Source organism: Osmerus eperlanus, chromosome 24 (assembly GCF_963692335.1).
Source record: "Osmerus eperlanus chromosome 24, fOsmEpe2.1, whole genome shotgun sequence".
In the NCBI taxonomy this organism is placed as follows: Eukaryota; Metazoa; Chordata; class Actinopteri; order Osmeriformes; family Osmeridae; genus Osmerus; species Osmerus eperlanus.
In genome coordinates this window covers 1,438,381-1,464,023 of record NC_085041.1, presented here as the reverse complement: position 1 = coordinate 1,464,023, position 25,643 = coordinate 1,438,381, and the positions used below count along the sequence as shown (strand labels likewise).

Genomic DNA, 25,643 nt, shown 5'->3' with positions numbered 1-25,643 from the left:
TCGATTTAAAAACGCAAAAGCAGCGCCGACAAGTGACAAGTCCTGTTTTCCAGGGTCTTTCCTGGCTTGTTCTCACCCGCATTCTGGAGTTTCTTGTTACGATCTCCCCAAGGAAATGCAGGCTGAATACTTAATATGGTTTCCTCATTCTTCATGGCTGCTTTGACACGATTCACGCTGGTAAATGTTCTGTACATCGGAATATTAATCGAATCCTCTATTTAACTTTGAACAACGCGTGGTAAAGGTTTTAGTCCCTCCTACCCTGAGAAAGTCTTTAAAGTTTCACCTTTAGTAGACATTTTTAAAAGACAGCTTAAAACCTACCTTTTTACCGAAGCATTTAAGTAATTTTATCTCAAAAGGGTTTTCCTACTTTTATTAATTATATTATTGTTACTTTTAAGATGCATGTTTAAAGTTGGTTTCTCTCTTGAACAGAGATCTTATTGGGATTTTTATTTTTGTTTGAATTGTTTATCACTTGTATTATTGTTTTTATTGATTTTATGTAAAGCACCTTGAGCTGCAATTCTTGTATGAAATGTGCTATATAAATAAAGTCTTACTTACTTACTTACTTTACATTCTGACATTTAAAGGAGGATTTGCATATCAGCTGTCCCTCTGGCTTCTATAACATCTCAGGCTTAGATTCTGATTGGCCTTTAATTCCCCCCCCCTCCCTCCCTCCCTCCCCCCTTCAGTCTGTGAAACAGTCAACCATATCCCAAAATTTTTTCGAGCCCCTTTACAGACATCACATGACATCAGACATCACATGACATCAGACATCACATGACATCAGACATCACATGACATCAGACATCACATGACATCAGACATCACATGACATCAGACATGTCACATGACATCAGACATCACATGTCTGTAAAGTGACTTCTCTCTGCTGCGTTCTAACTAACAAACACAAAGCTGCTCAGGTGTAGTTCCGGAGGGAACCCAGCAGTGAATGACAGGAAACAGGAAGTCTGTCTCACCTTGATGGTTTTAGTCTGCAAACGGAGACCATTGAGTGTATTGATGGCTTTCTCCGCGTCCTTGGGGTCGATGTAGTTGACGAAGCCGTAACCCAGGCTCTGTCCTGGAACAGAGAGAGGAGAAGACGTCAGCAGAGGAGAGGAGCTCTGTCCTGGAACAGAGAGAGGAGAAGAACAGGTCTGGTCTTTTTTTCAAACCGAGCAGAGATGTGTACGTTTTCCTGACAACCACAAATATTATTCCTACAGCTATGGGGTTGGGGGGGGAGGCGTTCAGAAGACGAGAGAAAAAACACCAGATTTTTGTGTTTTTGACAGTAAACAAGTGTTGGCAGCCATCTTGGACTTTCTCCTCAGGCGGAGGTCTTGGAGACTTATTTCACACACACACACACACACATACCGCCAGCCGGGGTAGCTGCAGGGGAGCTACCCCCTGCTACCCCCTGCTACCCCCTGCTACCCCCTGCTACCCCCTGCTACCCCCCTGCTACCCCCTGCTACCCCCCTGCTACCCCCTGCTACCCCCTGCTACCCCCTGCTACCCCCTGCTACCCCCCTGCTACCCCCTGCTACCCCCTGCTACCCCCTGCTACCCCCCTGCTACCCCCTGCTACCCCCTGCTACCCCCTGCTACCCCCCTGCTACCCCCTGCTACCCCCTGCTACCCCCCTTCCCTTTACAGACGAACAGCAACTCTGCTCGTTGTTAACCAGAACAGACAGCAGCGGATCCACTTTGGAACGTCACAAAGTGCATCACTTAATATGGCGCAATGGGGTTTTTTCTGCATCACAGACCAAAGCTACTCCTCTATCCAGTCCTCTCCTCTCTTCTCCTCCCTCCTTCCTGTCTCCTCCTGTTGTCTCTCTCTTCTGTGGACTGACATGCGGTGTCTAAGCTGCTAAACCAACGGCTGACATGTTTTCTGTCTGTGCGCCGTGAGGGCCAGAGATCACATCGATTCACACAGCATGGCAGGTTTGCAGGTGTGTGTGTGTGGCCAGGGAGGCAGGGGGAGAAGCAGTGTGTGTTTTGTAGTGGTGTGTGTGGGGGGGGGGGGGGGGGGAGTAAAGCAGCTGCAGCAACTCTAGGGGGGCTCTAGGGGGGCTCTAGGGGGGCTCTAGGGGGGCTCCCGCCCACCAGCTCCAGAGCTCCTCACAGCAGGGAGGCTCTGTCTGGCTGCTGCCCAGAGACACCAACGCAACACGTAGCTTACACACACACACACACACACTCTCACACACGCGCCAGAGAGACACTCCCTGGTGAATCCGTGGGCCAACACATGCAGGCGTCGGGCACGCAGGCTGGACTCGTCCTGTCATAACAACAGCACATCGTCATAACAACAGCTCTCTGAGCTTCAACACAACCCAGCAGGATCAACCAGCATGCTGCCCGCCTGCAACACACACACACACACTGACAGGCCCAGCACAGCAAAGCACTTTGCTGCTTGTCCTCGGTTTTGCATAGTTCAACACAGAACTACCCGACCACTCAGCGCATCTTAGGAAAAGTGAAGGCAGAACCTCTTACAGACCAGCATGAAGTGGTTTCTGTGTGTTGATCCACCCACACAGCTGAACCCTGCTGGCCCAGTCACACCCTGATGGAGACGCTCCCTGACACAGGAAATCCCCAACACACATCCTGCTCTCTCAGAACCTCTTTGTGCTTCTGATGTCTCGTTGCTTGAAGAGAAGCAGTGTTTGGCTGGCAGGGATGCTTGTTTCATTAATGTTTCATGTGTGACTGTAAATCACTGCAGTCCACACTAGGCGTCATGATGCCATGACCAGTACTTTACTCTGAGCATCAGCCTAACAGTCAGTTAACAGCTAAGTGTCTTGTGAGTAACTAGAAATGCTTACTTTAGGTGGAATTATAAAACTGCATATTCTTCACCTTAAGTATGCAATGATGCCAGTAGTAACAGCATGGTCATTCTTAAATTAATCACGAAATAACTAGGAGTTTATGACATTATGTGGTTTTGTTGTCTCCAGAATCCAAGTTGATATGGGAAGTTTTCCTGACAAACATCTCTGAATGTCATCACCATCTCACGCGCAACACATCGACGGAAACACGTGACGGAAACACCGCTAATGGACCAGCAAACGGAATATTAACCCATTGCCAATTAATTACCCTAATGGATACAGTAACTTACGGACTATAATTGTCGATTGAAACCCGCTAACCTAAATGATGCATCGCTTCTTGTAATGAACTTTTAACGAGGCTAGTTCCTCACCGCAGCAGACCGACCCCTTCCTCGAAATCTGGAGGCGTCTGAATGGCGACAGCGACGGAGGGAGGTGATGATCGGGATGTTGTCGATGCCAACCAGAGTTGATCCATTGTTACATGGATCAACGATGTGGTTAAAAACACGTAAAAAAAAAATGTGTGCATGTTTGTTGTTCGCATGTTTTTTTGTTGTTGATGTGTTTTGATAAACAAGATGTTTATTGTCTGCTCTGTTGAGTTGATTGTCCATTTGGGACATGTCCTTCTCAGCGTGCGAGCGAAGCGGCTGTTACACAGTCGTAGTCTGAATCGAACATAACCTTGAGAGGGAACGGGGTAGAGAGTGCTTCTGTGTGTCAGAGCTATTTCAGACGTGGCTCCCTGCTCCGGTGACTGCCAGTTGAGCAGCGCGATGACTAAGCCTTTATTTGTTTATTTGAGCAGCGGGTTGCCTAACGTGTGAGATGAGAAAATGAGTGTGTTTACAGCAGGTGGTCTGACTGCAGCATTACAATGCGGTGGCTTAGAGCGCCGACACGACGGAGATCTCTTTCTACTGTTCTCTTCTCTACTCTGTTCTCCTCTGCTGATCTCTCCCCTCCTCTTCCTCCCCTCCTCTCTCTCTCCTGTCTCTCTCCTCTCCTCTCTCCCGCTGACCCGAACCCACCTTGAGAGCACCGCTCCCCTGCTAGAGAAACCAGCGCTGCTCAGCCCCACACACACACACACACACACACACACACACACACACTGCCACGTTTCACAAAGATGAAGACGACAGCCTTCCATCGTCAGCTCCCAGATCCCAGCACTCAGGCGCTGGTGGAGTCCAACACTGCCACCAAATTAAATCACAACACATGCTTGGCCCGTGCCCACATTCAGTGTGACTAAATCACTGTAACACTGTAACACCTTTTTACACAGCCCTACACACACACACACACACAGCCCTACACACACACAGCCCTACACACACACACACACAGCCCTACACACACACACACACACAGCCCTACACACACGTGCACACACATACACACACACAACACACACACACATACACACATATACACATACACACAGCCCTACACACATACACACACACACAGCCGTACATACACACACACACACACACACACACAGACCTCATTTCTCCACCCACTCAGATGTCTTCCTCTGGGGTTGCCAAGGCAGCAGCAACTGTGACAGTCAGTAGTCGTTCCCCCCCGCCCCCTCCTCTCCGCCGGAGACGGCGTTGCCTCAGGCCTGCTGGACGCCTGGGTGAAGCGTGTGGGCTGTGAGGCTTCGCAGGCGGGGGGGGGGTGTGTGTGTGTTTGCGTGCGTGACAGACAGACCAAGGATCTCCCGTGAATCTGGGACATCCCGCCTACGTCAAGGCTGACAGCAGTCCGCTGCTAGGATCGTCCTAACCCCCCCTCCCTCTCGGCAGGCCCCCGGCCCCCAGGCAGGTCCAGGGCAGGGACCCACACTGGGGACTGCGACAGCCTCCCCAGCCCAGGAACGGTGCACTCAGAGCAGGGGGGAGAGAGACAGACCCCAGCCTGCCCTCAGGCAGCACCATATCTGGAGTCGGCACGTAAGAGCTTGTCTGACTGTCCTGTCCCAGGCGAGGGGCACTCAGGGTGGAGGGGGTGGGGTGAGGGTGGTGGTGATGGAGGGGGTGGGGTGGGGGAGAGACGGACCGTTTTTTAAGGCTCAGAAGTCTGAAATGTTAATGGCGTCTTCTGCTGTCGTTGGCAGTTCTGGAGGACGCGTTTCTGTGTTGTGTCCAGACCGGGTTAATCTCGGCACCTGTCAGGTACGCTCACTGTCTCCCCCCTCACCCTCTCCTCACCCCCCCTCTCCTCCCACCAGCAGACAGACAGGTTGTCTGTATGAGTCTGTCTTTATGGAGCAGAGAATTGAGGAGAGAATGTTGAGAGGTGATTGTCTCCTAACGTAAAGCCTACTCTTTATCAAGATACCAGCATCACAGATGCAATCAATTCTCGTTGGCGCATGAAAAGTCATTTCTTTTCTGCCATGTCATTATGGAAACAAATGCGTTCGTTCTGAGGCAGAAATGCAGCCGCTGCAGAAACAGGATCCAGAAAAATGGCCAACTGACAAAGATCCAATTCCTGGCTTGTCGGCATCCAATCAGTCATCTTCATTTTCTGGTGTGTGTGTGTGTGTGTGTATTTGTCGATGGCCAAAGGACTAACACTTCCCTAATGTATTCCATTAAAAGTTTGCATTCAATATGTAGCCAGGACTGGCCCACGGGTCTGTTTATTTATGTGTTAAGAAAAAGAGGGAGAGAGAAAAGGAGAATGAACTGAGAGCTGGAGAGGGAGAGAGACAGAGAAGGAGAGAGAGACAGAGATGGAGAGATAGGAGAGAGGGGAATGAGAGAGAGGGAGAGACAGAGCTGGAGAGTGAGAGTCAGAGATGGAGAGAGAGAGAGAGAGAGAGAGAGAGAGAGAGAGAGAGAGAGAGAGAGAGAGAGAGAGAGAGAGAGAGAGAGAGAGAGAGAGAGAGAGAGAGAGAGAGAGAGAGAGAGAGAGAGAGAGAGAGAGAGAGAGAGAGAGAGAGAGAGAGAGAGAGAGAGAGAGAGAGAGAGGGGGGAATGAGAGAGAGGGAGAGACAGAGATGGAGAGAGGGGAGTGAGAGAGATAAAGAGATGGAGAGCGAGAACAAGGATCAGCCTGTTCTGTTCCGGCTGGAGATGAGGAGTTGGCTGCCTGTTTTTTTTTGGTGTGTCTGTTTTTTTTCTTTCTAATGTGGATTTTGAGCTTAAACAGACGTCTTTCAAAAGACAAACACGACTCTTATCTCTGTCGGCATGGCCATCTGTGCTGCTCTTCTCCTCAAAGGAATCCTGTCCTTGAGTCTTCCACACTTCAGACCAGCTCGCTCTCCACATCATCACACCGCCTCATCAGACCAGTACAGAGCTGGAGACACAAACAACTCCACATCTTTTTTCCTCCGACATTCATCTCTTGACTGTCTAGAGACCCTCCGGTTATCCGATGCATTGGTGCCGATGATGTGTGTGTGTGCCAGTGTGTAAAGGCTGAGTGTGTGTGTGTGTGTGAGAGCGTAGGACAGCCAGGGAGGGTGTGTGTGTCGCTCCTCCGGGCCAGCAGACGAGCCCACTGCTCTTTCTGCCCCGGCAGGCCTCCAGAACACATCAGACAGGACAGGAATCAGACACCTGCCTCGACCAGCACTCAGGTGTTCTCACCTTGTCAACACACACAGACACACACACACATGCTCTCGCACACACTCACTCACAGACACGCACACACACTCACAAACATGCACACACACACACAGACACATACTCCATTGGAAACTGCAGTGTTCAGTTCTAAAAGGGAATGAAAGGTAGGTGCTCCATGCAGCGGGACACTGTGTGATGACGTTCTGCTGTTTCTCAGAACGACAGGCCAGACCATCACGCTCATCTCAGCCAGACTAAACTACACTGCTACTAGAACAAGTGGACGAGGGGAGAGGGAGAAATAAAGTGAGAAAGAAGAGAGAGTGAGACAGAGCGAGGGAGACAGAGAGAGAGAGAGAGAGAGAGAGAGATGGAGAGAGAGAGATGGAGAGGCAGTGAGACAGAGAGAGATGGAGAGGATCAGAGAGAGAGGGAGAGGCAGTGAGACAGAGTGAGAGAGACACAAAGAGAGAGAGACAGAGATGGAGAGAGAGGAAGAGAGACAGAGAGAGGGAGAGTACAGATGTGCCCTAAGCTCCAGAAATAGATATCCAATACCTCCCAATCCATCCCTATCCAAACCTTTCCCCCTGTTTTTAATTTTCCTTCCCCCCTCGATCTCTCCTCCACAGCCCTCTGGTGCGGCACGGCGCCTTGCGGCACGGCGCCTCCGGACTCCCAGAGCCGCCTGCTCTGGGAGTCCGGAAGTTTGAAATTGTACCCAGGGGACCACACACCTGAGCACAGCAGGGGTGCTGGGGAGGAAGGGCGGGGTGTTTATGACATCATCAGAAAGGGCCAAGCACTTAAAAGTTCTCTTTTTCTCTCTCGTTTGTCCCTTACCATTTCTCTTGTTTACTCTCTTTCTCTCTCTCTCTCTCTGACTGAAAATGACGTGAATGTTAGAGGGGAGGGACTGGGGAGTGTAGTCAAGGTCTTAGTTCTGTATACACAACCATTATCTGCCTCGCTGCCGCGCTGCCTCGCAGCTAGGGCCCAGCATAGGAGAGGAGGACGACTCAAAGAATAGAGCTGTTTCTGCCTGTCTGTCAGCCTTTCTGTCTGCCTGTCTGTCAGCCTGTCTGTGAGCCTGCCTGCCTGTCTGTGAGCCTGTCTGTCTGTCAGCCTGTCTGCCAGTCTGTCTGCTGTCTGTCAGCCTGTCTGTCTGCCTGCCTGTCTGTCAGCCTGTCTGTCAGCCTGTCTGTCAGCCTGTCTGTCAGCCTGCCTGTCTGTCTGTCATCCTGTCTGTCTGTCAGCCTGTCTGTCTGTCATCCTGTCTGTCTGAGGCAGACCGGTGGCCCAGCCTCTCAGCCTCCAGCCCGTGGGGCCAGCCTCATCCCCCTCATCTGCTGGTAAGTGTTCCAGGGGCTCCTCTTCAACCCTGGGCCTCTTTAATGAGATTATGGAGAGGAGTGTCACTAAGTAGGATCTAAAATGAAAGCCATTATGTGGCATTATAGCAGAGCTGGTCTGCTTCACACACACACACACACACACACACCCATCTCCTGTCCACCCACACAGACCTAGGTCCTGGATTAGAGAGCTGATTAGCAGGAGAAGTGCTACTTAATAGGAACACCTCTGAACATGCACGGGCAGACACACACACACACACACACACAGGAGCACCTCTGTGAACACGCACACATACACACAGGTGTACACACACACACAGGTGTACACACACAACAAAACCTCTGTAAGTGCCGGGCAGCGAACACTTGAGCCAGTCCATGATAATACACAGGACTGTCAACACTGACACAACACTGACACACACACACACAGAGAAAGAGAGAGAGAGACGTTGGCGGCTCTCCCCCAACCTCTCCCCTCCCTCCTCCCTCTCCCCTCCCTCTCCCCCGCTCCCTCCCTCTCCCCTCCCTCTCCCCTCCCTCTCCCCTCCCTCTCCCCTCCCTCCTCCCTCTCCCCTCCCTCTCCCCCGCTCCCTCCCTCTCCCCTCCCTCTCCCCTCCCTCCCCCCCTCTCCCCTCCCTCCTCCCTCTCCCCTCCCTCCCTCTCCCCTCCCTCCCTCTCCTCTCCCGTACCTGTGATCTTGTCACGGACCAGCTTGCAGGACTCGATCTCCCCGATGCTTCCGAAGAGGCTGCGGAACTCCTCCTGGGTCATGTTCTGGGGCAGGTAGTTGACGATGAGGTTGGTCTTGCTGTCGTCGGTGGAGCCCCCTGTCTGCATGGGGGAGGGACAGCCTCGGCTGTTGGAGGAGGGGCCGTTGGCGCTGTTGGAGTTAGGCCCGTTGGTCACCTGGGCCTCCATGTTACTGATGATCTGGGAGGGAGGAGGAGGAGAGGAGGAGGAGGAGAGGAGGGGAGGATACAGGAGGAGAGAAGAGGAGAAGGAAGAGGAGGGGGAAGGGTAGATTAGGGAAGGGAGAGAAGGCACTGATGGGGATGACATCATTACATGACATCATCTCAGAGCCTTCTCCAGAGGGGAGCAAAGCTGCTTCCATCTAATGACTCACTCACACTATGGAGTCACTTAGTATACAATAGAAACATGCATGACAGGGTAAACCCATACTCCAACTAAACACAACAAACAACTTATCAAAGGAGCCCTAAACAGACATCAGGAGAAGATGTCCCTCCACATGCATGCAGGCAGAGCAGTTAGAGAGAGAGAAGGAGGGCTTGTCTAACTCTGGGTTCTGCTTTCTGGAGCAGGGAGAGAGGTAACATCAGTGCAGAGAGAGCTAACAGTGCTGTTTGTGTGTGTGTGAGTCAGTGTGTGTGTGAGACAGTGTGTGTGTGAGTCAGTGTGTGTGTGAGACAGTGTGTGTGTGAGTCAGTGCGTGTGTGAGTCAGTGCGTGTGTGAGTCAGTGCGTGTGTGAGTCAGTGCGTGTGTACGCCTGGTGTGTGAGGTGCCTGTTGGTGGTTTCTCAGGAGCAGGTGTTGGAAAGCTCTGGGCCCTTAGGGGTGGGGGGTGAGGGGGGGGGGGATTAGGGGAGGAGGGAGGGGGGTGAGGCAGTCTTCTTATCTACCAGCACAACACTTAACTTTAGATCCCAAACTGACACCTAAATGAATTCAGGCATTAGCATAAATATATGTGTGTGCGTGTGACTGTGTTTGTGTCTCTTGTTGTGTGTGTGTGTGATTTAATTATCCAATTCTTGGTTACAGTTGGACGGTTTCCTCCATTAGACGCTTACTGAGGCAACTGTAGCTGGATAGACGTTTAGGAGTTGTTTGTGGTGTGTGGGGGTGGGCGGGGCTAGTCTGTGTGTGTGTGTGTGTGGGGGCGGGGCTAGTCTGTGTGTGGGTGGGTGTTGAGGTGAGTCGGGTGTGTTCCAGTGTTCCGTTAAAAAAAGACAGCACTAAAACACAGATGCCCTAAGCGTGATCAAAACCTTCCGTACATTTTTGCCTGACTGATTTTTTTTCCCCCAGAAGAGGTGGATAAAGTGACCTTATCTCTGTGGCCCTGGTCACCCTGCCTGTGAGGCTGGGCGAGGCTCCTGTGGCCCCTGGGTTGTGAGGCTCCAAAAATAGAGGCCATGTGATTCACCGGGAGTCTGAACGGGGACGAGAGGACGGAGGAAATAAGTTCAGGGATTCTGATGATTAAATCATCAGAAATCATCAGAGCAGATGTCTGGACTTCCTGTCAGTCGTGTTTATTTTTTGTACAATCACCCCTGTCCTACAGAGACTATATCTCTCTCTTCCCCAAACTAGATGCTCTGAGACACCCTCAACCCAACACAACCTGTCTCCTGACCTTCCTCAGCTGACGGGAATAAACATCCTAAATGACAGCAGTGGTTTTTTCTATGACAGTGTACAGAGAGACGAGGAGCACAGATGTAAACCAACGCCTGTGAGAGAGGCAGGTCTGTATGCTGCTCCTCACTCCTGCCTCTGAGAGAGGCAGGTCTGTATGCTGCTCCTCACTCCTGCCTCTGAGAGAGGCAGGTCTGTATGCTGCTCCTCACTCCTGTCTGTGAGAGAGGCAGGTCTGTGGGGGGGGGGGGGGGGGGACTTGGAAAACAAACTGAGGAGAACAGTAAAAGCTCTCAAGATGAGAGATCCATGCAAATTGGTCCTTTGACAGTATTCAGAGAAAAAGAGATGGGTGGGGGTGGGGGGGGGGGTGAGTGAGTGAGCAAAAGGAGAGAGGAGGAGAGGTGTAGAGTGAAGAGAAGACCGACAGCAAGGTAGGATAAAGTACCTTTCCTAACAAAGATGATTGGACGGCCTTATTAAACTTGTTTATGATTCCTGCTGTCTCATCGCAGAGACACTTTCAACTGTCTGAGGTGAGGTGCCCTCTTTGAGTTCTCAGAAAAACAAAGACAATATGGCCGCTTCTAATGGAGTCAATACTGCACAGAGTCAGAGTGGCCAATTACTGCCTCTCCCTTTCCTTGGCACTTCCCTAAACCGTCCAGACTGTTTCCACGGTCATAGCTCTTCTATAGTCAGTCTGTGTGAGTGTGTGTGTGTATGCATGCGTAGGAGGAAGGAAACTCCCTAGAATGACAATGGGAGAGGTGGGATGGGTTAGTTTTGGATGAAAACGTTTCTGATGTTGTGTAATAATATCTCTACCCCTCCCTCAGTCTCCACCCACTCCTGCTGCCGTCTCTGCAGCGCTCCCCCTGATTTAGCAAACCCCGGGACACACAACCAACGGGACTCAAAAAGTGTGAAATCGAAGGCGAATCAAACGTCTCTCTCAGAGAAGTGGCCTATGGGCCCCCAGGGGAGGGTTAGGGGGGGGTAGTGCAGGGGGTGGTCTGACCGTGACCCTTGACCTAGACCCGTTAGGGCCTGTGCAGCACAAGCTGGAGGGTTAGAAGGTTCAGTAGTCGGGTAGGTTGGTGGTTTGTTTGTAGTGTCTCCTTACCATCTTTGGCTGATTCAGCAGTCCCTTCTCTGCCCAGCCCTGCAGCTGGGGCAGCTCAGCCTGACGCCACTGAGTCTCAGTCGATCCCTACAGACGCACAGGGGCCAGCGTCAACATCAATCACACAGGGGGGGGGGGGGGGGGTGCGCTTGTTTTTCATCTCTGCGCGCACTGTACAATGGTCGGTTGCACTGAAACAACACGGGTGGCTTGGGATTTTTATTTTGGTTTGGGTGGTGGTGGGTTATATCAAGGGGTTGCTGTGCTGGTTGAAGTATGAAGGCTGGAGGGTGTAGTCTCTCCTGCTAACTGCTAGCTACAACAGCTACTCAGCAGCCAATTTGAGAGGAGAGGAGGAGGAGAGGAGGAGAGGGATAATGATCTCAGGGTTCTTGTATCCTGCTGCCAGAATGACAGATGAAGAGATGGAGGAAGAGACTGGGAAGTAGGCAGGAGAGAGAGAGGGAGAGAGAGGCTGAGGGAGATAGAGAGGGAGAGAGAGGCAGAGGGAGATACAGAGAGAGAGGGAGAGGGAGAGAGGAGACAGACAGAGAGAGGAGAGAGAGAGAGAGAGAGAGGCTGGAGTGCTTCTGTTGTCCAAGCTTCTCATAAATGCTGGCAGGGCATGCTGGCATAATGGGGTTCTAAATGAGACTAAAATGTCAGCTGGAAGGAAGAAGTGTGTGCTTTTACGAGTGTGTGTTTTTGTGTGTGTGTGTGTGAGTGTGTGTGTGTGTGTGAGGGAAGGTGTTTTGTCTCTGTCTAAACCCAGCAAAGACTGGATCAAGCATGGGAGGATTTGATAGTCGAGAAAATAATTTCAAATCGGAATAAAATCCTATTTTCCCTGAAAAGCAACCCGTGTTTTTACTTTCAGTGAAGACCCAGTGTCATGTACAGTGAAAACAAACTCTTATTAGCTTTACACATTCCACAAAGAAATACAAAACAACAGTACCATTTCACACACAAATCGTCGAGTCATTCACATATACATTCTGAGAGATCACACTTCTGTTCGTTTAGTACGATATAGTGCAGCTTAAATACAGTGTAACAGCAGAACACACTGCCCTGTCGCACCGCCCAGATATTTACAGACTGGGGGACGATGTTAACAGGACACAGGACCCGCCCTGTCGCTAGAATCAATGTCACCTGACACCAAACGCCAGCAGCCTTTTTAGTGCCAAAGGCTTAAAAAACGAAAATAAAAATAAAAGATAAATCTCCTGAATGCCATTGAATTTGAGAATGTCAGTTCTTTGTCGTTTGAAAATCTATCCTGCGAAAAGAAAACGTTAGACAGAGGTGACACAAACCCCCGTGTCATTTTTCACCTTTGTCTGCACAAGACAGACAGGTAGGCATACAGGAGCTGGCATGTTGGTTATAGGTGTTGAACCCAAGCAGGAAGAACGTGGTCTAGCAGTGTCTTAAGCTGATGAAGCAGGCTTGTCAGGTTAGGCAGCAGGCGGATGCATGACCAGAACACTGGATGGGGTTCAGAGTCGTGTGTGTGTGTGGGTGGCGTACTGGGAAATACTTTTGTGTTGTTCATCTATTGTGTGTTATTTTCTTTGAACAACTGCATTCCCAGTGTCAACGCCTCATGCACGCAAATGTGTGTGTGTGTGTGTCACTACTGAATGATTTATCAACTTTTCTTCTTCTAAAATACTGTATAGTGTACAGTCAATACTCCAGGCAAGTGTGACACTGCATGTAGAATATACTGCCATTGTGTAGAAGAGCTCAATCACATGTAGAAACATCTGTGCCCACACACACACACACAGGAGTGACATTCTCCTCTCTCTTTCTCTGTTTCTCCATCGTGAGCAGACATGCTCGTGCACGTATTGTGATAACGTACATAATGAAAGAGTTTCTCAATTAAACTCCGAAACCATGAAGATGAGAAATCGCTCATGGATGCAGTTTCAATTATTCAGAGGAAACATATTCTGGTGTCTCACTGAGGTTGGCAGCTTACTTATTCTATAATCAATACCCTCCACATGGCTATTAATATTAGATAGGGTATAAGTGTTGCCCTCCTGAGGCCTGGGGAGGTTAGTCATCCTGGCAGGCAGGAAGGGCGTGATGTGTCTGCTCACACAGAGAAATCTTATCGCATCCTCTCCTCTTCTCTTCTCCTCTCCTCCCCTCCTCTTCCTCTCCTGTAATCCCACCCCACATCTGCTGCCAGCCCAGCCTTCCTCCCTGCCCGATACAGCTTAGACAATCAATTTCCCGTGACTTTCCCTGGACGGGTGCTGACTGGGGCCTGGGTTAGCGGAGAGGGGGGGTGGAGTGGAGGGGGGGGGGGGTTGGTGGAGGGAGGGGAGGAGGTGGGGAGGGGAGGAGGTGGGTGGAGGAGGTGGGGGGGGAGGAGGTGGGTGGAGGACGGGGGGGAGGAGGTGGGTGGAGGACGGGGGGGGAGGAGGTGGGTGGAGGACGGGGGGGGGGGGGGAGCAGCACACTGCAGCAAAGTGAGAGAAGCTGAGAGGAGAGCGATCACGGCTGGCGCAGGATGGAGGTCAGGTGGATCGTTATGTTGATCATTTCGGCAGCTTGCCAGGGCGACACATCCTGTAGAAATGACACTGATCCAGGAACCAGGAACTACTGACCGGCCAATACACACTCGGTACACACAGTCACACACACAACACACACATGCACACTCACACAGTCCCGCCTTAACACTCTCAAAGTAGTCTGGGTGAATGAGAGATGTGAGCTCTTGCTGTCTGGCTGCAGATGAATACAACTTAGCAGCCTCTACTCTGCTGTTCCATCCAGCTTTATTGATTTTTACTTTTCAGTCTCTCTCTCTCTCTCTCTCTCTCTCTCTCTCTCTCTCTCTCTCTCTCACCCTCCCTCTCTTTCTCTCACCCTCTCTCTCACCCTTCCTCTCTCTCACCCTCTCTGTCTCTCACTCTCTCTCACTTCTCACCCTCTCTTCTCCAGACACTTCCTGGTTCTGGCGCGTCCTCTAGCTCAGACAGGAAGCTGGATCAATCAGCAAAGTAATAAGGGATACCCCCACCCTCTCAGCCCCCCCCCACCCCCACGCTCTCAGCCCCCCCCCCCCCACCCTCTCAGCCCCACCCCCACCCTTCCACCCCCGCGCCCACCCTCTCAGCCCCCCCCCCACCCTCTCAGCCCCGCCCCCCCCCCTTCCACCCCCGCACCCATCCGCCTCCCAGCCACATCGATCTGCAACTACTTTGCCAAATGGATTATTTTTCCTCCTTTGTTCTGTCGCCTGTGTGACGCAGAATAATAAAGATTTTGCTAGTGCATGTAAGCAATTTTTCATTTAACTTTGCCTGACTTTTTCCTTTGCTCTCCCGCCCGACCTCCTTCACTCCCCTTGCAACGTTCTTCAATTTCCATGAGATCGATGTCCTACATCTCCACCCCCCTCCCTCGCGGCCCCAAGGTCCTCTGGTTGATCTACACACGCTTGCAGGGGTCAGAGGCTTGCAGGGGTCAGAGGTCAGAGACATGACAGGACACAGAGCTCAAGCTAATTGCCCGAGGAGACAGGTGGAAAGCACACACACACACACACACACACACTGTCAGAATGAAGCACATTGCAGTATAGACACATACGAAAAAGAGACATGGAAGAGAATGCATACTGTACATTATCATATGCAAATATGAAATTAATATAAATGACAGCATAAAACAAAACAGACGTTTGTGATTTTAAGACGCTACAGAGTATATAACGAGTCCCATGAAGCAGCTGTTCTTAGATGAAACTGTGGATTTTTTACTCTCTCTTTCTCTTGTGGAGGAAATCTGACACTTATCATGTGCTCATGTTCACTGCGATCAGTGGATCAGCTACTGCCTTATTTACTCATGTATTCTGTGCTATTAATCATTTACAGATTGAATTATTACCGTGAATGTCTCCGCTTGCTCATTATAACTAATCTTTTGACTGTGTTCTTTGTTTTTAGCTATTCACTATACACACTGTCCTCTGACCTTCATGCCTCAGAGAGACTCTGCTGGTTGTGTTTGGGTCCAGGTGTGAGTTAGACTCTCAATCAGCTGCTTGTCTGATGGGTATAAACCCTGAACCTAAACTGATAGTCACACCGTTCTGGTGGACACACCTTTCTTCACACTCTCTCTCTCTTTTTGCAAGCCGCTCTCTCAATCTCTCTCTTTATCTCTCTGCAGGTGATGAAGCTCACTTCTGGCACCAGAAAGGCCACTTTCTCTCTGCTCTGCTGTGAGACATTCAATTTAACAAACACCAGTCCAGACTACTGAGAGAGAGGAGAGAGAGAGAGACAGGAAAGTGACAGAGAGGAGAGAGAGAGAGAGAGAGGAGAGAGTGACAGAGAGGAGAGAGAGAAGGGAGAGGAGGGGAGAGGAGAGAAATATAGGAAAAGAAATTGAGAGGAGAAGGGAGGTCTTGCAGCGGGGTCGAGGCTGAGGCTGGGGCTGAGGCCCCGCAGACAGACTGCGGTGTCCAGCCTCGGAGGCAGGCAGACTCCATTTGTCCACTGGCCCAGGTCCAGCGCTGCACCAGCGCAAGCAGAAAATCACTGAGCATCTTGACTCTGGAGATGACACTTCAATTTGAGCAGCTCCAGTGACTGTGGACCCCTGTGTCCCTCCCATTGTGGCCCAGGGGGGGGGGACATCTCCTGGACACCTGCCTGACAGCTTGGCACTGGAGCTCTGGAAGCCCGGGCCAGTGGCCCTGACTCAGCCCAGTCCTGCAGGCTCAGGCCCCTAGTCACCAACCCTGGCTCTCCAGACCAGGCCATGGTTGCACAGCCCAGCCAGAACCCTGGCTCTCTCCGGCTTCCACTCTAAAACCAAGATCTATCTCTGGTTACGAGACTAGGACCAGTCTGTGTGACAGATCAGATACCTAGTGAGTAAACATATCCCAGTCTCAGTCTAAGATAAGACACACAAGCCACCACAGGAAGCAGCGTGAGGTGCATGGCTGTGCCAGGGCAGCTGTGTTTAGCAGGACGCTGGCGTCCTCTGAAGCATCATCCGCTCAGTGGACGAAGGTGACTTGGCCTGGCGGGCGACCTTGGTTGGTGTGCGATCCTTTTCAGATCCTGTCTGCCCGGAGTCTGACTTCAGGCCTGGTTCTGGGGGCTGTGTGTAGCCGGGTACAGGCCTGGTTCTGGGGGCTGTGTGTAGTCGGGTACAGGCCTGGTTCTGGGGGCTGTGTGTAGCCGGGTACAGGCCTGGTTCTGGGGGCTGTGTGGGTACAGAGCTGATCTACTTCGTCAGCACCAGCTAACCTGAGTGTGCCACCCCCCCCCCCCCACAGGTAGCTGGCAGGGCTGGGCATCGCCATGCCAACGCACCTGTGAGCGCGGGCGGCCATGTTTGAGTCAGTGACCTTCAGGCCTGCTGAACTGCTGATAAAGCAGGATTTTCTGTGCATTAACTCACAAGCTGAAGCCTACTCATTAGCGGTCCTAATCTAGAGGACGAGGTTATCAATGTTTACCGAAACCACCTTCCCTACATCTTTGGTTAAAAGAAAAAGAAAAACTGAATATAGGCTACTAACTATATCAATTTGAGCTTAAACGGCTCATTAAAATAATGAGAGGTTTTACTCAGCAAATGTTGGCTTCTGTACACCTTTCTCCGGCCTCGCTGGTAATTAATGTTTATCTAGAACCAGGAAGTGTAATGTCATCTTGTTGGAGCACGTACGTAGTTCAACACAGACAGGAACCCTGCAGGTGGACCCCTAGAACAGAACACTGCATAGCCTTGTGTCTGTGTGCATCTGTTACCGAGTGTGTGTGTGTGTGTTTGGTCTCTCTCCACACAGAGACATGCAGATACACACACACACACACACACACACACACTCGACGGTCCAGCTGCTGAGTAAAGACAGAGCCGCTCCTAATCGAATCACTGTTTTCTTCCGTCAGCGACAGCTGAGCTCAGGCTCACGGGGTGTGTGTGGTGTGGGTGTGGTGTGTGTGGTGTGGGTGTGTGTGTGGTGTGTGTGTGATAGTCTGATAGCCACTGTGGCCTTGCAGCAAAGGCAGGATGGTAAATCATACAGACACCAGCCCACCATCTCACAGGGTTTCATTCCATGGCCCAGGGTCTCAGCGACTGTGCGTGCGTCTGTTTGTCGCACAGCTAATCGAGTTATTGATTAGCATCTAAACCAGAGCTCATATAATCAGATAGTGAGAGGAGGAAGGACAAATGTCCATCATCTCAATAAGCAAACAGCCACTGGAAACGCAGAGCACCAGTAACTACAGTGTAGTGTGGGCGGACTGGGTCAATAAATCATTTAGGGAAAACGTAGTGAGGTCTAAATTCATTAGTTAGAATGTTCTGTATCATACATGCCAAGTGCTAACAGCAACAGCGTTTTTATTGTGATAAGTGCCCTCTGTGTCGTGACTGTGCTGTGAAACACTTTTCCTTAGAACCACAAACACGTTGTGCCGTTTCAGCCTGAATGTTAACACACTTAACTAAAAGCGGTGCATTTGAGGATTATGGCGCCATTATCAAATATGGAAATTGATGTCAAGGTGAGGATGTAGTGCCCATGTTTGGGTGGGTACAGCTCTTTCAGAGGAAGGAGCCTGTCTCCAGGGCATCACTGAGTTGCTGTACAGGAAGCAGAGAGGAAGAACAGACACTGAAGCCAGGCTGCCCCCCCACCCCCCTGCCCCCCCACCTCCCTTACACCCCCCGCTACCCGTTCAGCATACCGAACGAAACCAGTGTGGCTTGCATTCAAACGAGCAGATTAATCTCCTTCTGCCGAGAGCCAGCATGAGCAACAACAACAAAAAACTGCCCGAAGGAAAGGAGGAGCCGCTTGTACAGCATGTGCCAGTAAATACAGGGCTCGTTTCCACAGAAAATTCTGGAACGGCGTTTCAGTTCGTCACCGCATGGACGCGGGGGAGATAGACTCGCCTCCCCTGTCATCCAACACTCTCCTGATTCAAGACGGCGTTGCATGTGTTGTTTGTGGCTGCCAACGATAATCTCGGTTGATAAGGATCTGAGTTGAAATGCCTATTCATATTTATGTACAGGGAACAGGAAAGATAATCTTCACTGTTGATTTGAAGGGGAATATAGAATCTATTTCCTAAACAAAACAACTGAATTCATTATATATGTCAGTATATAAAATATCAGTCTCTCTGTGTACAACTAGAACCATGTGATATCAAGTCTACATATCACAATCTAAAATATCCATTCTTTGAAATGTTTTAGATACAATCCTGTTCTGTATTTGTGTCGTGGGAACTAAAGAAACAGGCTTCCTTTATCCACCCGTCTGCTGAAACTGTACCGACGCTGTTTTTGTTTAATTTATTTACCCTCAGCATTCACTGGAGTGTGAGTGCTCGTCCCAGTCCTGCGCCTCGAACCACCCCACTGAGTTTCTTTACGTTCTTAGAGCAATGGACAGAGATTGTTTTAAAGTGAGTCTGAGGTATGAACCATGTTCCAAACGCACCAGAAAACAAGCTCTCCCTTTTCTCTACTATCTTAATCCTTCCTTCTCTCCTCCTCCCTCTCTCCTAACCCCCGATAGGAACTATGTTTTTCCTTGCGCTCAGCTGGATGTTGCCTGTGGTCTGATGAGTCGGGTTGTATCTGCTATGGAGAGATACACAGGGCCCGAATGTGTTTGTAATTCAACCAGTGGTGCCATTTTGTAGCATGTTAGGTTGCATGTTGCAATCTATAATTCATTCGGCAACAGAAATATGAATGTTTAATATCTTAGAGACGGAGAAAGAAAAAGCCCTGTTGAAGGAGCGACCTTGGAATGTCCTTAAACATCACAGCACCCCGCGTGGTCTAGTCAGGCTGCCGACGAACAAGGAACAGCAACTGCTGGTGAGACACACACACACACACACACACTCTCTCTCTCTCTCACACACACACACACTCTCTCTCTCTCTCTCTCTCTCTCTCTCTCTCTCTCTCACACACACACACACACACACACACTCTCTCACACACACACACACAGCCTGTCTGGCTTCCTGCTGATGCTTTTGCAGCTTTCTGCTCTGGGTTTTTCCTGGGATGCAAAATGCAGATGAGACAAGGCAGCCGCCTTGTGAGCCGTCTCAAGAGAAACTGCCACTCACAAGCAGACGTCTGTCTGAATACCAAAACACACTGATACAGAGGAGCCGGAGAGGCGGAACAGAGACGGAGAGATTGGGAGAGGTGGGGGAGAGAGAGAGAGAGATAGGAAGAGACAGAGAGAGAGAGAGAGAGGGAGAGAGAGAGATAGGAAGAGAGAGAGAGATTGGGGGAGAGAGGGAAAAGCGAGGAAGAAAGGGCGGGGGTGAGAAATAGAGGGAGGGAAAATGAAGTGAACAAGAAAGGAATCCAGCTTCCTCGTTCCTGTCTCTGACTAAATCATAGAAGTATAGCTACATTATACATATGAATATCCTCTCCCTTCGACTGTGCCCTCTGTCAGGTTATTTATTCTGAAACGCAGCAACAGCACAACAAGGCCAAGCCCCTGTATTCATTAGCAGGTCTGTAGCGCGAGCCTGCAAACCGCCCGTTGATTATTTGTCTGTCTGTTGCAGTTTGAATTTCCGCCAAAGGAATTAAGGTTTGTGTCTGTGAAGACGGCTTCCCTTACAGCGGAATGACTGCCTGTGCTTCTCATTGTAGCTCTATCTCTCTTTCTCTCTCAGAAGACATACTTTTTTTTATTCAATGAACGAAGAAAATCACTGTGGAAGCCTATTACATTTTTTATGTTACCATTTTGTTGATATTTGTGTGTGTTTGGGCTTCACACAAAAGGAATATTTAAGAAGGAAGCTTCGTTATTGAAACAAAGGTTGAGAGCTGCTTATCTAAGGAGCGTGAGCTTGTTTAACAGACTAATTGGTGTCTTTTACATGGAAATACACAGAGAATTAACACTTAAGATATTGCCGAACAGTGATTGTGAATTCTTATTGGCTTGTAACATAAGTGGTTGATTAGAAGGCCAACACCTTTCTATTTAATTTTTTTTACAACAATTTTTGACATTGGCGGGATTAGCGAGACTAGCGATTAGCTAGTTAGGCCTACCCAAAGGGGCTGACTGTAGATTAGCATTAGCCAGGCTACTTGTAATAAGTCAAACACATGATATACAGCAAAAACTCTTACTGCATGAGTGGCTGCCAGTAGATAGCATTAGCCAGGACACTAAACGTCCCAGTAAACAATAGGTAGGAATATCTTTAAAATGCAAAGAAGTAAAATAGCTAGGATTAGCTTTATGCTGTGTAGACAGTCGCTTTAAATTGCATTATCCTGGCCACGCAAACACGATCTAAAGGTGGTATTACCCACACTATGTGTAGCCAGTGTAGATCGGTTGAACGCACTCCTCAGATATGTATACATAACGCCAGCGAATTGCTAGCTTTTCGTTGGCGTAGTTGCTATGTGTAGCCTACGTCTGCAGCACGTCCGACTGTGGCGCGCCCACGTCTGTTGTTATGCAGCAGAGTAGCTAGTTAGCAAAATACGTCCGTTTGGCAATTCAGCGCATAAACCCTTCACTAATTACTACGATGCAGGGGGAGTGAAGAGTCAGGCCAACGTACCTGATGGGGCACCTCTCCATGTCAACAACATCAGCATTCTCACACTAATAGTCTGTGCTGTCATGTGCTAAACTTGGTCTGCTCAACATCTGGCTATTCAGTATTTACCCAGTTAAACAGACATTTGAGGTTATGTGGTATGTGGGTGGTATTTCATGGACAGTCTCCTATGGAGGTCGGCACTGTGTCAGTCAGTTTGGTGGGTGACTTATTTATAAAGTTTGTTCTAATGTGATGTTTATGAGTACTTTTAGCCTACACTGACAGACTGAGATATACCTTAACAAGGATTTCTTGTTGAAATGACTGAAGTGACTATTCACCTTTGATGAGATTCACCATTACATTTCGTGGTGATAACTGTCTTGGGTTTCCTTCATCAACACTGTTTCCACCCATATAGCTTCTACAACTAGTATTTCATCCCCTGTTTCCCCCCAACATCCTCCTCTCTCTCTCCCCTCCTCTCCATTCTCCTGTTAGTGAGGCCTGATTATCATTCCAGCAGGCATCCTCAGCTATTAGCATACAGGGAAGGTGTAACCTTGGAGCTGGACAGGGCTGAGACTAGCAAGGTGCTGCTCTGCTGTGTGTGTGTGTGTGTGTGTGTGTGTGTGTGTGTGCGCATGTGAGTGTGTCCATCTACAGTGTGTGAGAGAAAAAGAGAGTGAAAGGGTGTGTGTGTGTAGCTGTTCTTAAGGTACTATGGTGTCTGGATAAGATATGCACCATAAACACCTCTCTATTGTTACCTTTATCCCTCTCTCTTACCCTCTCCTTCTCCTTCTACCCCCTCTCTCTCTCTCTCTCTCTCTCTCTCTCTCTCTCTCTCTCTCTCTGTGTGTGGCTCTCCCTATCTCTCGCTTTCTAGCTCTACCTCTTTCTTGCTCTATTTTTCCCTCTATCTCCCTCTCTAATGTACAACTCTCTCTCTTTTTTCCCCTTCTTTACCACCTCATCCCTATCCCCCATTCTCCCTCGCAACACCCTTCCTCCTCTTCCTCCAGGCTTGTCTTCCTCTAATTCTCCATCTATCTCCACCTTCCCCCGCTCTCTCTCTCTCGCTATTCCCCATCTCTCTCCCTCCCCCTCAACACCCCCAGTCTCTTTCAGCTTTGAGTTAGTATCCAGACCCTCAATCACCATGCTACAGCTAGCGTTCAGGGACACACTGTGCTAGCCGCAGCTACCATTGTCACCGGAGGGGGAATTGCTTTCTCTTTCGATTAGCATTTTGATTGCACGCTCACAGGAACAAATCCCAAATGCAAACAATCAAACATTAACTTTGACACACGGAATAATACCTGTCCTATTTCTGATTAACTACACAAAGTTCCTTTGTGACCGGGACATCATGTCAGTATAATGCAATTGCTTAAATTATACATAGTTTAGCATCGACAGAGTGTACCACGGAGATGTTATCGTGTGGCGTGCCGGTGTGGATGGTGCAGGGCTGGTCTAGAGGGGGCTGCGCTGACGTGGTGCTGTTTTAGCTGGTCAGCAGGCCTGTCGTGACCGGCCGCTAGATGGATGGGGAGGGAAGGAGGTAAAGTGATTCTCTGGCAGTCTCCCGCCTCTCGTCAGACGGGGGATTCAGATCCCTTAGTAAACATTACAACACACACACACGCTGCATTGACATAACACACTCAAACACTGTAAATGCGTCACATACATTGTACAGTTCCTACACACACGTCATATATACATAACACACACACAAACAAACACATACAGTATATACACACTAAGCAATCATACTGTTCACATGCATACACAACATACACAGTCAAACTACACCCACACACGAGCTAAGCTAATACGAGATGGGCGACAACAATGGGTAAGAAACAAGTTTGGATGTGAGGAACAGTGTGATACAGTCAGGAACATTACAAAGACACACACACCTACCCAGGAGTTCACACACTTACACACACACACACACACCATCTCCAATACGCAAACACCGTTCTGAAAACAACACCTACCTCCCACCTGCTGTTACAAGCACTTTGCATACATGCATATGAACACATACTAAAGAGTAAGTGTAAATATCACGGAGCACAGACACAACCTTGTATACAAGCAAAACACTGCACATGGAAAACAGCCCCTTGTCCACAACCTGAGATCTCTGCAAGCATGAACACACACACACACCTGCCACGCCAGAAATAAACACACACACCCTTCCTCTCTCTAGTGCTCCTGCTGGTGATGTTACACTGCTGGCTGGCTAGCGAGTCATGGGATCTGAGCACAGCCAGGCAGAATCTGGCTGTCTGGCTGGATACGGTCCACTCCTTACCATTTTAAACCCATTCCACTCCATCTGGGTGCCGACGGCAGGTATGCCTCCTCAGCAACGCCTCAGCAAAATATCTCCACTGGTCTGAAGCTCTCTCTCTCTCTCTCTACTACCTGTGTCTCTTGTCCACTCTCTCTCTCTCGGTCTCTCTCTGCTACCTATGTCTCTCGTTCCTCTCTCTCTCTCTCCTAGCACTCTCCAGACTGCTATGAGCCTCTGGTGAGGCCAGGCATCGCAGTGTTTCACACAGGTTGGGCTGAGAGCTGAGACTGGGGAGAGAGAGGTAGACGGAGAGAGAGAGGTATACAGAGTGAGAGAGAGAGAGAGAGAGAGAGGAAGAGAGAGAGAGGAAGAGAGAGAGCAAAGGAGAAAGAAAACGAATTCTCTCCCCTCCCTTCCTCTCTCTTCCACCAACCCAACCAACGACCCCTCCCTAGTCTCCTCCTTATCTGTGAGGTCAGACTCTGTGCTGTCAGCTCTCTCATTGGCTCCCTGGCCAGTCTCGTCTGCCCCGCCCCACCCTCTCCTCATTCCCTCTCCAGACTGTTAACACCTTCATTCTCTATTCAGCTTCCTCGCCATCAACACACACGCTCAGAGCCTCTCCTGCCTCTCTGCCTCTCCCCACCTGTCTCCTTCCCTACCTGCCTCTCCCTGCCTCTCGCTCCCTGTCTCCCCAGTAAAGGAATCGATGGCTGCCTCTCCTGTTTTGCTCTGGTGGTGCTGCTGGTGTTGAGCCTCCTGCTGGAGTGAGCCCAGAGCTGCCCTGACTGTAGCCTCGGGCTTTATGGTAACAGGATGCCTGCACAGCAATATGTATATACATGAGCCATCACTGGCCACATGGTAACAACCCCCACACCGACACTCACACACACACCATCACACCTCACACCTGTAAAACTAACACAATGTGTCAGATCACAAATTATTAAGATCGGTATAGCTTTATCTCCCTCCGTCTATATTATTAGTTGACGGGAGAAATGTACAGCCTAATATCTTACGATATTACCAAAGGCTCCGATTTTTGTTTTTTGTGCCATTCAAATCAAATATTGTGCGACAGAGTAGGGTACATATGAATACGACATTAACGTAATTAGTAAGACTTTGAAGCAACTATAGACTCTGCAGAGTTTGTCTGATTCACAGAGACTACTGCAGAAATACAGACTCGTACTCTCCCTCACACACAAACCTGATGTGCACCTGCAAAATGAGTCAACAACCAATTTGCGAAGGGTTGGTGAAAAATCAGAGGATTTAAATGTAGCGCTTAGTCTGCTGAAAAACCAACGTGAACTGTGAAGAAAAAAAAAGAATTTAGGGGGAAATAATCGGTATCTAAAGGCGGGTGCGGCTGGCATTTTCAAGATAGTATTTTCCAAATAGTATGAAGCCGATTTACTCACCATGACCATTCTTATTTCGTGGGGAAATTGATGAAGTGAAAGGAGCGAAAGCCAAGACGCTTCAAGGCTCCGTGTATCTGAAGAAACCCGCTTGGTAAAGAGTCGCGCGTGGTCCCAAGGACAATCGGATAACGAAGGCGCGTGTGAGAGTGTATGAATGAGCTCGTGAGTGCCGTTAGTCGGGATGCTGAGAGCCGTGGGTGGAAATCTCGCCGTTCCTACTCGGGGCGGAGGAGAGAAGAAAGAAACGCGGGTGGGAAAAAAGTAATAAAGCTAAATAGACGAACGACTTGGTCTTCACGGGAACGACAGCGCTATTCCAAGCATCCTTTCTTCATGCAACCCATTTATGGCATATTCAGTCGGTGTAGATTCTCATTGGCTGCGGTTAACCTGGGAAGGGGTGGTACGCTCGTGGAGGAGAGTTGGAGGAGGGCTCGCGCAGGGGGACTCGAGCCGCTAAAGTCTAGAGGACCAACGCTCTTCACAGTGGAGTCTGTATTATAGATATCACCTGAGCATCGACACTAACTTCTGGATCATCGTGAACAATTAGAATAAATAAATGCATTCATGGACTAATAATAATAACAATGTTAACAATGATAATAATAATACTGTAAATAAGCCACAGTTTAATGCATTGCTTTGCCCAAAAACATTCTTACCCACAAACGAAAAATATTGTGTTTTAAATAAAATAAATCTTCTATTTCATGATTGGCAGATTCATGAAAAGACATACATTTATCGATTTTGAGTACAATGCCCTTTTAATGCTAGATGCTTTTGTTCAGCATTACAGACAGTTTAGAGAAGCTGGGAACTGTTGCCTTTGCTGCACTTTAACATGTTCCACCTTTATTTTCCATTCACCTCCAACCA

The 25,643-nt window shown here is 49.5% G+C and overlaps 1 protein-coding gene across 7 annotated transcripts in view; it reads right to left on the bottom strand.

Annotated features, from left to right (window-relative positions):
- Window positions 1-25,643, bottom strand: part of elavl4 (ELAV like neuron-specific RNA binding protein 4) — a 46,530-nt gene that overhangs the window by 15,913 nt on the left and 4,974 nt on the right. For 5 of the 7 annotated variants that reach the window (XM_062450909.1, XM_062450903.1, XM_062450906.1 and 2 more), the window contains 3 exons: window positions 11,371-11,457; window positions 8,546-8,786; window positions 1,002-1,105 (listed from right to left, as the gene is read on the bottom strand). In XM_062450909.1, the coding sequence (XP_062306893.1) occupies window positions 1,002-1,105; window positions 8,546-8,786; window positions 11,371-11,373 (348 nt within the window). In that variant the 5' untranslated portion in view covers window positions 11,374-11,457. Of the gene's footprint in view, window positions 1-1,001; window positions 1,106-8,545; window positions 8,787-11,370; window positions 11,458-23,343; window positions 23,492-24,758; window positions 25,101-25,643 lie in introns of those variants that run through there. The other 2 variants (XM_062450907.1, XM_062450905.1) reach the window with 2 other exon arrangements.